General features: G+C 35.3%; 1 protein-coding gene and 1 pseudogene across 2 annotated transcripts in view; one reads left to right on the plus strand and one right to left on the minus strand.

Annotated features, from left to right (window-relative positions):
* LOC149568036 (regulator of G protein signaling 1-like) overlaps window positions 1–16,979 on the minus strand; it is an 89,305-nt pseudogene that overhangs the window by 59,336 nt on the left and 12,990 nt on the right. The gene's annotated exons all lie outside the window — the stretch shown is intronic.
* On the plus strand, window positions 10,391–13,188 carry LOC149568037 (uncharacterized). The gene is made up of 4 exons (XM_089821041.1): window positions 10,391–11,595; window positions 11,734–12,030; window positions 12,153–12,551; window positions 12,678–13,188. Exons 1-4 carry the CDS (start codon window positions 10,462–10,464, stop codon window positions 13,062–13,064), a joined length of 2,217 nt encoding a protein of 738 aa, XP_089677167.1. The 5' UTR covers window positions 10,391–10,461; the 3' UTR covers window positions 13,065–13,188.

Consider the following 16,979-nt stretch of genomic DNA (forward strand, 5'->3'; position numbering starts at 1 on the left):
TTACATGCAACTCACATTACATCCTTTTACATACATGTAACTCGCATTACATGTAATTATGCTTTTTTATGTAATGTGTTATTTACAACTACTAACATGAAATAAAAACAAAACAACAATCTTAGAGATTGTTTCTCAATGCCTTGAATTTGACAATGATGTCACGCACAGTTGGAAGATCGGCAATTTCCATAATCTTCGATATGGCTTCAACTCTTACTGCATTTGCATATGCTGATTGCACAATTTTGGAATTTTTTGTTGTAGTATCTAACAAGTGTTTTGTCAAGGATTTATACAAAACAAACTTGTTCATCATATGTGAACCAAAATCTTCAGAATCTACATCAGCATTGATCCTATTGGTATATTCTGAATTTACTATCTCTGTTGCACTAAAATTACTAGATTCGTCAATAACATGACATCCCATTTGTTCCAAATCACAAGTAACACTCGTTTCAACTATTTGACAATCCCCAAAAGCCACCTGCAACTTTGTGATCAGCTTCTTTAATGTCTCCTCCTTGTAACCAATGAACCTGTGAAATCTGAAGAACATTTCACATGACGGAAGAATGTCACATGAAACCAAGGCATCCAAATCAAATTTCACCATTTCATCCCACTCATCGAGGATTTCTTTCAAGTTATCTGCTTCTAAAGTCAAAAAAGAAATTAAGTTTTACTCCATTTCATTCATCTCTTTGACACACCTTAGAACTGCAAATGCCTCTATGATGGCTCAAACTCCTTCAGAAATGATTTCTTGTATCCAAGACTTAGCAGCTTCAATCAGCTTTCTCTCTTTAGACGTTTGAGACATAACAACAACACTTTGAGAAGATTGTTTCTGGATAACCTCATTCAAACGAGAGATCTCCTGTTTTAGCTAATTCTTCTTTTCCCAAAGCTCATGATTGCTTTTTGATACATTAGCCAATGCATCTTGAGCATCTTGCAAACAACCCAAATGTGATTGCTTTCCAACTTCAACCTTAGTAATCTTGTAGTCAGATTGAGTAAGTTCCTCAACAGGTTTATCTACCAAGGGCTCAGCAACCTCAACAAATTTAGTTTTATCAGAATCAACCAAAATTCTAGAAACAATCTTATCTTTCAAAAATTTGGATTTAGTCTTCTTAACAGGAAGATTGTCAGGAGGAACAACAATTTTCCTTCTCTTTGTTGTTATTTTACTCAACCATGCAGGCAAGCTGAGACTTTCATCTACGGAAGTAGGCATAGTGGAGACCATTGGCATTGATCCAGATTGTATATCCGTAGTGACTGAGCAAGATTCAATCTATATTGCTGAAGGCATAGGAACATGTTGAGAAGACTATCATGAAAAGTTCAAATCCTGTCAAAGATGTATCAAGTGGGGAAACTTGACCACTAGTAAGAGTCGGAAAATCTTCAAACACATTTGCTAAGTGATCATATTGTTCATGTGCAGGGAGGTGAGGAGTAGCAGAAGAAATAGGAAGAGCCATGATATCAAACTCCGAGGCTAGAATGGAAGGAGTGAAAATAGTGGAAAAAGAATCCACATCATCATCAACCTCATGCAAAAAAAGTTCTTCATGTATAGAAGACGTACAAGCTTGTGCAGGCTTTGGAATTGGAGGAGATATGATTGTGATTTCTCCTTCATCTGAATCTCCTTTATCAGATTTTGTTTCCAATTTTTCTTCTAATTCTGCTACTAATTCTTGAATTGGCTCAGGAGCTTGAGATGATTTAGTTCATTTTCCTCCCTTCAGTTTGAATTTGAAGAAACCCTTGGCATTTGAAGATGACGCTCCATCTTTCCCTGTAATCTCCAGTTGTGATTTCCTGCCAAGAGGACCAAAACTTCCACAATCTAGGCCCATCTTAGGTTTTACTCTTTTAAGGCCTTTACTTTTCAACCATTTGTTGGTGTTTACTAGGATGGATTGAAATCTGTCCATGATAGATGTACCTTCCTTTTGTTGCCATTGAATAGGAAAAGGGCACTTCTTATAAAAACTGGCCTAATGAAACTACGGATCAAGGATGTCGCCATCATCTTCAACTTGAAAATTTGAAGGGATTTCCAACATGTTAAGAGCAATTATTTGCTGCAAGGTTAACCTACAGTAATCCATCTTCATGATGTCAAGTTCTGTTCTCATATCAATCTAAATGTCCTCAATGCAATGAATATGAATGTAGGCTTTTATCTGAGAATTCATCTCTCGATAGTCAAAATCAAATCTGGCCTTGAACTTCTTCAAGGTAATCAACTGCAATTCTGCTTCCATATTCTTTGCTTTAAGCACAAAAATGATTGAATAATTACCAATAGCCAAAGGCTTAGCTGAGGTAATGCCAAAACCATGCCTATGTGAAGCATGCTGATCACTCTGCACGTCCATGAGCTTTCTCGCTAACTCCATCAGGATGATTCGATCTGTAGCATACTTAGGTAAAGTATACGGCTCTCCCTTAAAATATCCAACTCTCAAGTATGTGAAAGTGGGAAACTAAAGAAAAATACAGCCGTATTAGTTCACTTTCTCCCATGTTGCATCAAACACTCTTTTGATGGACAACTGCTTATCAAACAAGCATCAAAAATGTCCAAAGAAGGCATATTGGTCTCTTCTGTAATGGAATTTACTATTTGTCAAAGTGATTTGATCATAGTAATCTCAAATAGGAACTTGAAGACGATCTCCTTTGGTAGAAAGACCAGAGAAAAATCCGATGGCAGCAGCGATGTAAACTAAATAAGAATTCATATAGAAAGGCACTGATGTTCCCACAATACATATCTGTTGGCAGAGTGCAGTACTGATAAGTTCTCCCCAAAAGATGTGTTCTTTATTCTCCATGATCTAAAACATGAACTTATACATCCATGGCTCAAAATCAGTTGAATTTTTAAGGCCACAAATCCTGCTGAGAAGGATGATGAGATCCTTATACTCTTGTTTGAAATTTGACTAATGAACAATCTTTGGCCATCTGGAAAAATTGCTTATTTTATTGTCTAACCAGTAAAGGTTGACATACTTATGATAATTACTCTTTTGCTCATTCCAACTGGCCAATGATGATTCTTTAATCAAATCAGCACATTCCGATTTATGTGAAACCTTGAAAATTTGTTCTATAACCTCAGGATCTAGGCTAACGATAACCTTGCTGTTAGCATCTTTGATAGTTTTCGTCTTGGGAGTAAACCGTCGTGCACATCCATAAATGAAATCAAGTTCTATAGCCGCCATAGGAAATGTGGATACCAAATGAATGTTGCTTCTCCTAATGCGCTTCATTTCATGACTAGCCAGAGCTTCAACTCTTTGTAAAAAATCAGCCACGTCTACATGACCAATCTTCGTGTCCAACACGTTATCCAAAACAGATATGACTGAAGAAGGAGCTGTATGAGCCAATTCTTTATCATATTAATATTTCATTTTGCCTTTGGATTTGGTTGACGAGGACATATCTTGTGCTTGTGCTGCAACACAAAAATCCCAAAACATAAATACATCATCAGAAGGAACCTCCATACAAGTGAATTTCGAATCAGCATTGAAGATTCGAAAATGGATTGGAGACTTCACAAATCCATCAAAGTAACTTCAAAAAGAAAGCATATGCATATGCAATGAAATGGAAAGTGGAATGAAATGAAATGCAAGTGAGAAAATGGAAGATGCAATGAAATGGAATGGAATGAGAATGCATGAAGGTGAAACACATGGGAATGCGTGCAAATGAAAATTGTTGATTTCAAAAGTGACTTAGCATTTTCAAAGCATTATTGCATGAAAAATGAATACATGTAAATGCAACATGTAACGGGAGATGGAGGGTGAAATAAGATGCAAATGCTAATGAAGGATACACTTCACATGTATGTGCGAATGAAGGATGAGATGGAAAACATGAAAAGATGTAGAAACATGTATTTGCTCACGAAAGCGCAAATGCATATGAAGGGATGAAAATGGAAAATGGAAGTGAGATAATGAGTTTTATAATCACTTTTGGTGAAAAGGAGAAGTCAACGTATATGGGAAGTGAAAATGACATCTTTTTGACTTTTCAAAATGTGACTTTTAGTCAAAATCGGACCCTTTTGGATCCAATTACAAGTAAGATATTTTGTGTAATCGTGTCGTGCGAATGGAAGTGAAAAGTGAGATAGCTAAAAATGGAAGTGGAAAATGGGATTACATGCATGTGCGGATGGCGAATGGAATGAAAAACATGTAATCGCATTTCATTGAGTGAGAGATGAAATGTTGTGACATGGAAACAGAATGTGGAATACGACCATGCTTTCGCATGAAATGAAGCAAAAACAAGTTCTTGGGAAAGAACTTGCAATTTCTCCAAGTGGAGAAAACTAGCAAGCAAGCACAAAACACAAAACACAAAAGAAACAAAGTACCTTCAGAAAATAACTCAAACATGCCAAGATGCAATGCACTTCAAAACTCAAATTCGAAATTGGGACTTGGGAAAGAACCAAAAACATGAAAATGAATGAAAACTTCATAGTTAAAGGAAAAATGCACTTTTCATGGCAAAGATTTTCACAAATGGCAATCATTAAGTAATTTCATGCATAAAATCACCAAGATAAGCATGAAGTAAATAGCAAGGAGGATGAAGTCTGTTGGGTGGATATTTTGCAACCGACAATTTTGGGTAAAAATCTAGTCACAAAATAGGATGACCAACCACAACATGTGAAACAGAGTCTCTCCTACCTTAAAAGGAAGGCTCCCCCTTCTCACCGTTCCTTGGATCAATTCAAGGTAAGCAAGAGGTTGAGAGATTTTATAAAATGAGTGTTACCTCATTTCCTCTTATCTTTCAAGAAAGAATCCGCTTACTCGTGGAGCAAGTAATGGACAAGGTGAATCTCTAACTACACTTCTATCGAGAGCTAAAAATAGTGATACGATAAACCTTTGCTAACTCAAAGGCTAGCTAAAAATGTATCGGTTTGGCTCTAAGTCTGGTCCTACTTCTATATGAAAAGCTCTACAATTAGGACACAAAGACTCCTAAAAGTAAGAATACTTAGCTATTTTGTGAATTAAGAAGAAAATATAAGCTATAGATGAAGCTTCTAGCTAAATACTTTCACAATTGCTCCCGGTCAAAGCTCTAGCTTCAATTGCTTCTTAACTCTTTTCTATTCAATTCACAAGATACAACTACCAATAACACAAGATAACATGATTCAAAGACAACTTGGATGAATTATAAACAAAGCTTACAATTCACACAAATTACAATCTCACTTAATCAAAGTTAAGTCTCAAACGCTCCTTTCTATTCACTTTCTCTCAAAATAATGATCACACAGACAAAGTTTTGCTGGCACAATTTCTCCAGAGCTCTCTTGCATAAAGATAATGATAATTTTACAATGAAGGGGCACTCCTTTATATAGGCACAGGAGTTGAAAAAAAGATGGACGAAAAAGTGGGAGCAACTCAACCAACTTTGACCTAGTCTAACAATAGCATAAAAAATAGGGTTACATGCAACTGCACATGCAACTTGCATTACATATTTTACATACACATATAACTCGCATTACATGTAATTACACATCCTCATGCAATGCATCCTCTCCAACTACAAACATGAAAGAAGAAGAAGACGGAAGAGAATTGAAACAATCCTAAAGGGCCTTGTACTTGACGATGCAATCCTAAATGATCACAAGATTGGAAGTTCTTGTACTTTGTACCGCTGCATTACTTTGATAACCATGGTGTTGCGTCTTTTGAAAACCTCTAACTCTCTTGGATGAATTGTCCATTGTCATTTAAAAACTTGATGTGATCTTGCTTTTCTCGCTCAAGTTGTCGTAAATTCTCCTTTGTAAATCGGCACATTTTGGATTCTCTGACACTTTGAAAACTTTCTTAACGATGTCCGAATGTAAACTTGGAACAACTTTCCATCAGCACCTTTAACTCTCTTTTTTTGAAGTAAAGTGCTTGACGCATGTGAATGCGTGCAAATGGAGATTGTTGATTTCCAAAATGTGATTTGGGCTTTCAAGATGTCATTGCACGGAAAATGGATTGCATGTAAATGCAACATCTAATGAGGAATGGAAAATGAGATGACATGCAAATGCAGATGGAGGACAAGCTTTTACATGTAAATACGAATGAAAGATGAGATGGAAAGCATGGAAAGATGCGGAAACATGTATTTGCTCATGAAGGCACAAATGCATATGAAGAGATGGAAAATGAAAAATGGAAGTGAGATAATGAGTTTTATAATCACTTTTGGTGAAAAGGGGAAGTCAAAGTACATGGGAAGTGAAAACGACATCTTTTTTACTTTTCAAAATGTGGCTTTTAATAAAAATCGGACCTTTTGGGTGCAATTACACATAAAACATTTCGTGTAATCCTGTTCTGCTAATGGAAGTGAAAAGTGAGATGGGTGAAAAAGAAAGCAGAAAATGGAATTACATGCATGTGCGGATGATAAATGAGATGGAAAACATATAATCGCATTTGTCGGATGAGATGTGAAGTATTGTGACATGGAAATGGAATGTGGAATATGAAAGATGACGATGTTTTCACATGTAATGAAGCAAAAACAAGTTCTTGCGAAAGAACTTGCAATTTCTCCAAGTGGAGAAAACCGGCAAGCAAACACAAAAAACAAAACACAAAAGAAACAACGTACCTTCGAAAAATAACTCAAACATGTCAAGATGCAATGCATTTCAAAACTCAAATTCAAAATTGGGACTTTGGAAAGGACCAAAAACATGAAAATGAATAAAAACTTCATATTTATAGGAAAAATTCACTTTCCATGGTAAAGATTTTCACAAACGGCAACCATCAAGTAATTTCATGCACAAAATCAGCAAAATAAGCATGAATTAAATAGCAAGGAAGAAGAAGTCCACTTACATGAAGATAAAGTGTCAAATATGAATGAAAAAGATGCTCCAATGTTTGAAAAATTCTTCAAAAATGGTAAGACCTTATCCAACGTTGCAAATTCAAATAGGAGAGGGCAGCAAAGAAGGAGAAACTATTGAAAGATGCCAAAATGAGCCCTAAAAACTCTCCATATTCCAACGTTTTTGAAGTTTCATGCTTGCAAGACGTTTTTGGTAAAAAAACGTTTTTTCTCATGTTGCAAAATCAAAACGTTTTAATCATTAAACTTCAAAATGTGAACTCCAATGCAATGTAATCCCCAAAAGATGCCAAAACGATTTAGTTGGGAGGAAAAACATGCACTAAAAATGGATTGTTTTTTTGCATATTTCTCCAAAAACATGATCTATCATGAAAGTTTCAAAAACGTTTTTGAGGCAAATGAATCCATTTTAGAAGCAAGGAAACTCATTGCCATCTAAAAACGTTTCAAATAGATCAAATCCCATGCAAATCCATTGAAAAAAACTCAAGTTATGAGCAAAAATGAAGGAACTTGAAAATTTTCTTCAAAAACGTGTCCTAGGATTGATCTCCAAAAACAATTTTCAGCATGCTAAATCCATTCTTGATGCAAAGAAAATCATTGCCAAGGAAAAACGTCTTGAATGGAGAAGATTTCATGCAATTCCACCAAGAAAATCTCAAGTTATGGGCAAAATCAGGTTCTTGGAGGCCAAATGCATGCTTTCCTCTCAAAATTGAACTTTTTGGGATGCATAGCATATTTTAAAACATGTTTTCCTTCCAAATCGGATCTTTTTAGGTGCAATGCATGTTTTAAAATATGCATCAAGTGAAAATAGGACCTTTTTGGGTACAATGCATATTTTAAAATGTGCTTCCAAGTGAAAATCGGACCTTTTGGAGGAGAATGCATATTTTAAAATCCATCTCACTTTTTAGATGCATAAGCATGAAAACTTCACTTTTCATGTCATAGCATCAAAAAGGTCCACTTATGATGAGTTTTGATGTAATGACATCAAAAATGTCCACCAAAATAAACTTTATATGCAATATCATGTAAAAAGTCCACTTTTGATAGATTTTACATGTAATTGCACATAAAATGTCCACTTACGAAGCCTTTAAGTCATTTAATTCACTTAAAATTATAAAAATGTTACAAAATGAGTCAAAAACAATATTTATTTATCATATTATGAAATATAATACATAAACATCATTTTAAAATAACATTTAAATAAGCATTTGATTTTTTAAATCAAAAATTAAAATGAAACTATATAGTTATATAGTTACTTTAAGTGAAAAATTAAAAAGTAACTCAATTTAAAATTATAACATAAAGTGCACTATAGTCACTTTAAGTTATAAATTTAAAGTAAAAGTAACTTAAAAACATAACAAAAAGTGAATATAATGTTATATTTTTCAAAAAATGAATGTCAATTTGAAAATATAACATCATATTTTTATTTTGTGCTGTTGCACCTAAAATGTCCACTTTTGAGGCACTAAAACGGACATACCTCTTGACTAACAGCTTTGATTGACCTCTAGGTTAGACCGAATCGAAAGGAAAAACGAAAGGCATGACATGAGCAAAATCAAAGGACTAAAAACAAGCAAACACAAACTCAAAAGCAAAGAACGGACTGTGAAGGCTTCAAAAATCAAGCAAAGGCTTGACAAAAAGTAAAACGAAAAAGACTTGACGAAGGCCTTCAATAAAATGATTTGATATACAAATTGAAATGGATCAATTGATCAACATTAAACAATTGAATATCAAATTCCTGCTTAGAGAAACGCGAAACTAGCTTGAAAATGTTTCGTGCCTTTACCAACATTTTGTGGTGACAAAATGCAGGACAACAAAGTCCACTTACATGAAGATTAAGTGCCAAATATGAAGGAAAACGAGGCTCCAATGTTTGAAAAAAACTTCAAAAATGGTAAGACCTTTTCCAACTTTGCAAATTTGAAAGGGAGAGGCCAGCAAACAAGGAGAAATTGTTGGAAGATGCCAAAACGTGCCCTAAAAACTCTCCATATTCCAATGTTTTTGAAGATTTATGCTTGCAACACGTTTTTGGTAAAAGAACGTTTTTCTTCATATTGCAAGATCAAAAAAATTTGATCATTAAACTTCAAAATGTGAACTCCAATGCCATGTAATCTCCAAAAGATGCCAAAACGATTTGGTTGGGAGGGAAAATATGCACTAAAAATGGATTTTTTTACATATTTCTCCAAAAACGCGATCCATCATTAAAGCTTCAAAAACATTTTTGAAGCAAATGAATTCATTTTAGAAGCAAGGAAACTCATTGCCATCCAAAAACGTTTTAAATGGAACAATTCCCATACAAATCCATTGAGTAAAACTCAAGTTATGAGCAAAAATGAAAGAATTTGGAGTTTTCATCAAAAACATGCCCTAGGATTAATCTCCAAAAACAATTTTCAGCATGCTAAATCCATTCTTGATGCAAAGAAAATCATTGCCAAAGAAAAACGTCTTGAATGGAGAAGATTTCATGCAATTCCACCAAGAAAATCTCAAGTTATGGGCAAAATCAGGTTCTTGGAGGCCAAATGCATGCTTTCCTCTCAAAATCGGACTTTTGGGGATGCATAGTATATTTTAAAACATTTTTTCCTTCCAAATTGGACCTTTTTAGGTGCAATGCATGTTTTAAAATATGTATCAAGTGAAATTAGGACCTTTTTGGGTGCAATGCATATTTTAAAATGTGCTTACAAGTGAAAATCGGACCTTTTGGAGGGGAATGCATATTTTTAAATGCATCTCACTTTTTAGATGCATAAGCATGGAAACTTCACTTTTCATGTCATAGCATCAAAAAGGTCCACTTATGGTTAACTTTTAATGTAATGACATCAAAAATGTCCACCAAAGTAGACTTTATATGCAATGTTATGTAAAAAAGTCCACTTTTGATGGATTTTACATGTAATTGCACATAAAATGTCCACTTATAAAGCCTTTAAGTCATTTATTTCCTAAGTTACCGGATTCGCACCCTGGAGCTCGGGTCCGGGTCCGGATTCATTCGGGTCCGGACCCTGCCCGGACCGGTCGCGGACCCGGGCGGACCCGCGGCAGGTGGGGCCAAAAAGTGGCCCAAAAAAGCAATAAAATAATGTTTTTTTCATTATTTTTTTTGCCAAACCCTAAAGTAAGGCCTATTAGATGCATTTCATTCATCTAATCTCTCATTTGCTTTGTCATTTTGCTCTCTCATTTTGGTGTGGCCATTTTGCAAGTTTGAAGAGAAGGTTGTAGAGATTATTTGTGGAGTTTCAAATCCTTCAAATAATCAGTGTTGAGTGTTCCAGGTATGCATTTGATCCTTCCTTTTGCTTCTTTCATAGTTTGTTTTTAGTTTTTTAAATTTTTTATATTTATTGTTCTAAATTTTTATCAAGTTTTGTATAAGTTTTGAAATATTTTTTTAAATTTGTTTTTATAGATTGCAAGAATCCAAGAATGAGTAGTCAGGGTTCAGTGGGTGGGGTGGGATCCCAAAGATTTAAAATTGATAAAGGCTCTCCTTTGTGGAAGTATACAACAAGAATTGAGCAATGTGCTGGTGGGGGAGGGTATATATGGAAATGCAATTTTTGCCAAAACCAATATAGAAGCTCCTATTTCCGGGTTAAACATCATTTGATAGGTCCACCAGGTCAAGGGATTTCCATGTGTGAGGGGCCCCCAGAGGGAGGTAAAAAAGGGTTGTCAGCTCCTCAAATAGCAGGCATGTTAAAAGAACAAGAAGAGGCTGATAGGTTAGTGTCAAAGGTAAAAAAAGATAAGTCAAAGCAAATACCACCAACACCACCCTCTCAAACAATTAGTAAACCACATCCCTTCCTACCTACCCCATCTATGGATGAAGATGAAATAGAAACACCCGCATCCCGCAAGAGAGGCCCATTAGATACGGCATTTGAAAATGACAAGAGAGAAATTGCTGATATAAAGGTTGGGCGTTGCCTCATTACAAATGGTGTTTCATTCAATCTAGTGAGATCCCCTTATTGGAGAGAGATGGTGAAAGCAATAAATGATGCACCTCATGGTTACCAATCCCCTGGATATGAAAAGTTGAGAACCACCATATTGCATAAGGAGAGAAAGAATGTAGAAAACCTCCTCAAACCAATAAGAGATTCTTGGATCCAAACGGGGGTGAGCATTGTCTCTGATGGATGGAAAGATTGCAAAAACCGTCCTTTAATAAATGTGATTGCTGTTTGCCCCAAGGGGGCAATGTTTTTGAAGGCGGTTGATTGTGAAGGGCAAGTAAAGGATGCAAATTTTATTGCCCAACTTCTCATTGAATCCATAGAGTCCGTGGGAGTTGACAATGTTGTCCAAGTAATAACGGACAATGCTAAAGTTTGTAAGGCTGCAGGTGCTTTGGTAGAAGCACGATATGAGCATATCTTTTGGACACCATGCACTGTCCACACCTTGAACTTGGTGATGAAAACAATGGGCAGCCAAATTGAATGGATGAAAAATGTGTATGAGGAGGGTGAGCAGATCCAAATGTTTGTGACAAACCACCATATGTCACAAGCAATTTTCAGAACTTTCTCCCGCTTGGAATTATTGAAGGTAAATTTTAAACTTTATTTAGCTTCATTTATCATATTAATTTTTGTGTCATACTTTACAAAATTTAATACATATTCTTAAATTTTTGTGTTATCAACTTATCATATTAACTTACAATTTGAATTAACATGGTAATAGGTTGCTGAAACAAGGTTTGCTTCACACACAATCGTCCTTAGACGACTTGTGAGGGTGAAAGAGGCATTGGGTCAAATGGTTATTAGCAACAAATGGGGTGGATGGAAGCAAGCTGATACAGAAAAGGCCAAAACTGTAAAGGATTTGATCTTGAGTGATAATTTTTGGAATAGGGTGGAATATGCATTAGAACTCACCGAGCCCATCATGTCTATGCTTCGGTATGCCGACACGGATGAGCCTTGTTTGGGAAACATATATGATGCCATGGACTCTATGCTAGAAAGAATGAAATCAGTAAGTTTAAATTTTTATACAATACTTTATCCTTATTTATTGAGAGATTTTGATTTTTGATTTTAATTAAGTTATTAACACTACATCAAGATAACTTACATGTACATCATTTGACATCCCAGGTCATTCAGAGGAGAGAGCAGGATCCTGATACCTTGTACACTAAGGTGGAGAAAATTGTTCTACATCGTTGGAACAAGATGACTACACCTTTGCACCTCTTGGCATATGCACTTTCTCCTAGATATTATAGCAGTGAGATACTTGCGATTCCTGGTAGAGTGGCACCATATAGAGATCCTGAAGTTGCTGCTGGGTATAAGAGGGCACTTAACAGGCTCTTTAGTGATCCTGATGTGGCATCAAATGTTAGGAGAGAGTTTGTTGATTTTGTCTCAAGCAAAAATGCAGAGCCTGATGCAATCAATGACCAAAGTAAATTGGATGCCATTGGATGGTGGTACTTACATGGGGAAAGTTACCTGTACCTCCAACCTCTTGCCATTAAGATCTTGTCACAAGTATGTATTTAAGTTTTTTTTCCTTTTCTTATGGCTACTTAGCTTGTCGAATTAGCACTCTTAAATTCCTATTGTATTGTAAAATTACTTAGCTAATTTTTTAAAATTTGTTGGTTGTCTCTCTAGGTTGCAAGCTCTTCTGCTGCTGAGCGGAATTGGAGTACATACTCCTTTATCCACTCAGTGAAGCGTAACCGGTTGGGTTCAAAGAAAGCAGAGGACTTGGTATTTATTCACAACAACTGGCGCCTCTTATCACGCAAGGATCCAGGATATAAGAAGGGACCAGAGAAGTTGTGGGATGTACTACCTGAGACTTCTAACTTGGATATGACTGTCCAAGATATATCTAGAATTGCCTTGCTAGATGTTGAGGAGAACGAGGAGGAGGATGTGGCTGCATCTGGGGCTAGTGGAACCGGTTTGGGTTCCAATGATGTGGAAAATGTCAATGATATAGATGAGGATGAAGCCATTGATCCCTCATATTTTGATGACCCATTTGACCCTTGAAGGGCATTTGCATCTTTGATAAACTATGTTTAAACATTTGTCATTGACTCATTGAGTCATTTATGATTTATCACTATGTTTCACAGTTTCAAACTTTATTAAGTCATAATTTATTATCTATCAATCTGATGAAGTAGTCTATGTTTTGAAATTCCATTTTGCATTTTAGTAATTCAATGTATGATTTTATTTACAACATTAGCATAGATTAATGAGTGAGTATTTAATGTTTATCTTTGACATTTGGCATTGATCAATAATCAAGTAACATTGATATATTCATACTATGGAATGACTCAGTTTTACTTTTACAACTATATGAGTTTATATTTTTTTTGCATATATATATATATATATATATATATATATATATATATATATATATATATATATATATATACACACTAACGAACCCACCCACGAACCCAAATGGGGAAAAAAAAATTGCCCGAACCCACGAACCGAACCCCGAACCCGAACCCGTCCCCGAACCCGAATCGGCAACTTAGTTTATTTCACTTAAAATTATAAAAATGTTACAAAATGGGTCAAAAACAATATTTATTTATCATAATATGAAATATAATACATAAACATCATTTTAAAATAACATTTAAATAAGTATTTGATTTTTAAAACCAAAAATTTTAAATGAAACTATATAGTTATGTAGTTACTTCAAGTGAAAAATTAAAAAGTAACTCAACTTAAAATTATAACATAAAGTGCACTACAGTCACTTTAAGTTATAAATTTAAAGTAAAAGTAACTTAAAAACATAACAAAAAGTGAGTATAATGTTATATTTTTCAAAAAGTGAATGTCAATTTGAAAATATAACATCATATTTTTAATTCATGTTGTTGCACCTAAAATGTCCACTTTTGAGGAACTAAAACGAACATAACTTTTGACTAACAACTCCAATTGACCTCTAGGTTAGACCAAATCGAAGAGAAAAACGAAAGGCATGACATGAGCAAAACCAAAAGACTAAAAACAAACAAACGCAAACTCAAAAGAAAAGAACGGACTGTGAAGGCTTCAAAAATCAAGCAAAGGCTCGACAGAAAGCAAAACGGAAAAGACTTGACGAAGGCCTTCAGTAAAACAATTTGATATTTGAATTGAAATGGATCAATCAATTCACATTAAACAATTAAATATCAAATTCAAGCTTAAAAAAACGTGAAACTAGCTTGGAAAAGTTTTGTGTGTTACCAATATTTTGTGTTGACAAAATGCAAGACAACGCCTTCCAAGTGGACACTTCTCATGCCCATTTTGGCTCATAAAACAAGAGCCTCTTTTGTTGCATAACATTCAGCCACATTGTTCGTGCCATCATGTCTTCGTTTAGCCACAAAGGCAGGAGTATTGCCCTTGTAATCTCCTGCTACACAATCAGACCCCGAGACCCCCGGGTTTCCCCTAGCCGCCCCATCAAAGTTATTTTAGCCCATCCTTCCTTTGGTGGTGTCCAACAAAACTTTACTCTTTTTTGAATAGGATTAACCCTACCAAGCCAATAAACGATCCTAATTGCCCATGTGTTGATTATAAAGAATTGTGATGGATTACTTAAGTGCTCAAAATAAGTAAAGACATGGTATTCTACTCACTGAAATTTTGTAGAGACCGGGAAATCTCTTTTTATGTAAATCCTTTTAACATCGCCATATACATCAGCCAATGGCAATACCACTCACAACGTATACTATGTGATCCCTCTAATAATGCACCACTCTTATTTACCTTACGTACAAATCTGATCCTAATCGTCAAAGAAATGTCCAAGGACATGTTGGGCGGATATTTTGCAACCGACAGTTTTGAGTAAAAATCCAGTTGCAAAATAGGATGACCAGCCACAACGTGTGAGACAGAGTCTCTCCTACCTTAAAGGGAAGACTCCCCCTTCTCACTGTTCCTTGGATCAACTCAAGGTAAGCAAGAAGTTGAGAGATTTATAAACAAGGTGTCACTATTATCCTTTCTTGTTAACTTTTAAGAAAGGATCCACTTATTCGTAGAGCGAATAATGGGCGAAGTGAATCTCTACCTACACTTCTATCAAAAGCTGGAAACAGTGATACTAATAAACTTTTACTAACTCAAAGGCTAGCTAAAATGTACCAGTTTCGCTCTAAGTCTGGTCATACTTCTATATGGAAAAAGCTTTACAATTAGAGCACAAAGACTCTTAAAAGTAAGAACAATCTAACTATTTTGCGAATTAAGACAAACATACAAGCTACAAACAAAGCTTCTAGCTATGGATTTTCACAATTGTTCTTGGTCAAAGCTCTGGCTTCAATTGTTTCTCAACTCTTTTCTATCAATTCACAAGATACAATATCAATAACAAAAAATATTACGAATCAAAGATAACTTGAATGAATTATAGAGAAAGCTTACAATTCACACAAGTAACAATTTCACTTAATCAAAGTTAAGTTTCAAATGCTCCTTTGTATTCCCTTTCTCTCAAAATAATGCTCACACAAACAAAGTTCTACTGGCACAATTTCTTCAGAGCTCTCTTGCATAAAGATAATGATGATTTTACAATGAGGGGGGCACTCCTTTATATAGGCCAAGAAGTTGAAAAAAAGGTGAAAAAAAAAGTGAGAGCAACTCAACCAATTTTGACCTAGTCTAACTACAGGAGAAAAAATAGGGTTACATGCAACTTGCATTGCATCTTTTACATACACATGTAACTCGCATTACATGTAATTACACATCTTCATGCAATGCATCCTCTCCAACTACAAACATGAAAGAAGAGGAAAGAAGATGGAAGAGAATGAAACAATCCTAAAGGGCCTTTTACTTGACGATGTAATCTCGGATGATCACAGGATCAAGAGTTCCTGTACTTTGTACAACTGCATTCACGTTGATAACCATGGTGTTGTGTCTTTCTATAACCTCTGACTCTCTTTGATGAATTGTCTGCTGTCATTTGAAAAGTTGATGTGAACAAACTTTTCTCGTTCAAGTTGTGAATTCTCCTTTGTAGATCAGCACAAACTGGAATCTCTGACACTTTGAAAACCTTCTTGATGATGTCCGGATGTACACTCGAAACAACTTTCCATCAGCACCTTTAATTCTTTTTTTTTTTTGGAGTAAAGTACTTGGCGCATGGGAATGCATGCAAATGGAGATTGTTGATTTCTAAAATGTGACTTGGGCTCTCAAGATGTCATTGCACGGAAAATGGATTACATGTAAATGCAACAAGCAATGGAAGGTGGAGGGTGAAATGGAAAGCATAGAAAGATGTGGAAACATGTATTTGCTCATGGAGGCGCGAATGCATATGGAGAGGCAAAAATGAACTTTATAGATGCCTTTGAGAAAAAATAAGGTCAAAGTATATGGGAAAACATGCACATGACATGTTTTTGACTTTTTAAAAAGTGACTTTTAATCAAAATCAAACCTTTTAGATGCAATGACATGTAAAACATTTTGTGCAATCGTGTCGTGTGAAAGGAAGTGGAAAGTGAGATGGGTGAAAAGGGAAGTGGAAAATGGGATTACATGCATATGCGGATGGCGAATGGGATGAAAAACATGTAATCAAATTTCATTGAGTGAGAGATGAAGTGTTGTGACATGGAAATCGAAAGTGGAGTGAAGTGAAACATGCTCAAGTTCTTGGGAAAAAACTTGCAATTTCTTCCAAATGGAGAAAAAACCGAAATGCAAACAAGCAAAACACAAAAACAAGCACAAAATAAACACATGCTTTTGGCAAAAGGCTCAAACATGTCAACAAGGAGGCCACTTCAACATGCAAATTCGAATTTGGAGTTTGGGAAAATTCGAAAAGTGTTTTCATCCTTTTTAAAGGAAAAATGCATTTTTCATGGCATATATATGGACAAATGGCAATCATCAAAC

Source organism: Cupressus sempervirens, chromosome 3 (genome assembly GCF_028749045.1).
Source record: "Cupressus sempervirens isolate cs-2001-9-10 chromosome 3, ASM2874904v1, whole genome shotgun sequence".
Classification (NCBI taxonomy): Eukaryota; Viridiplantae; Streptophyta; class Pinopsida; order Cupressales; family Cupressaceae; genus Cupressus; species Cupressus sempervirens.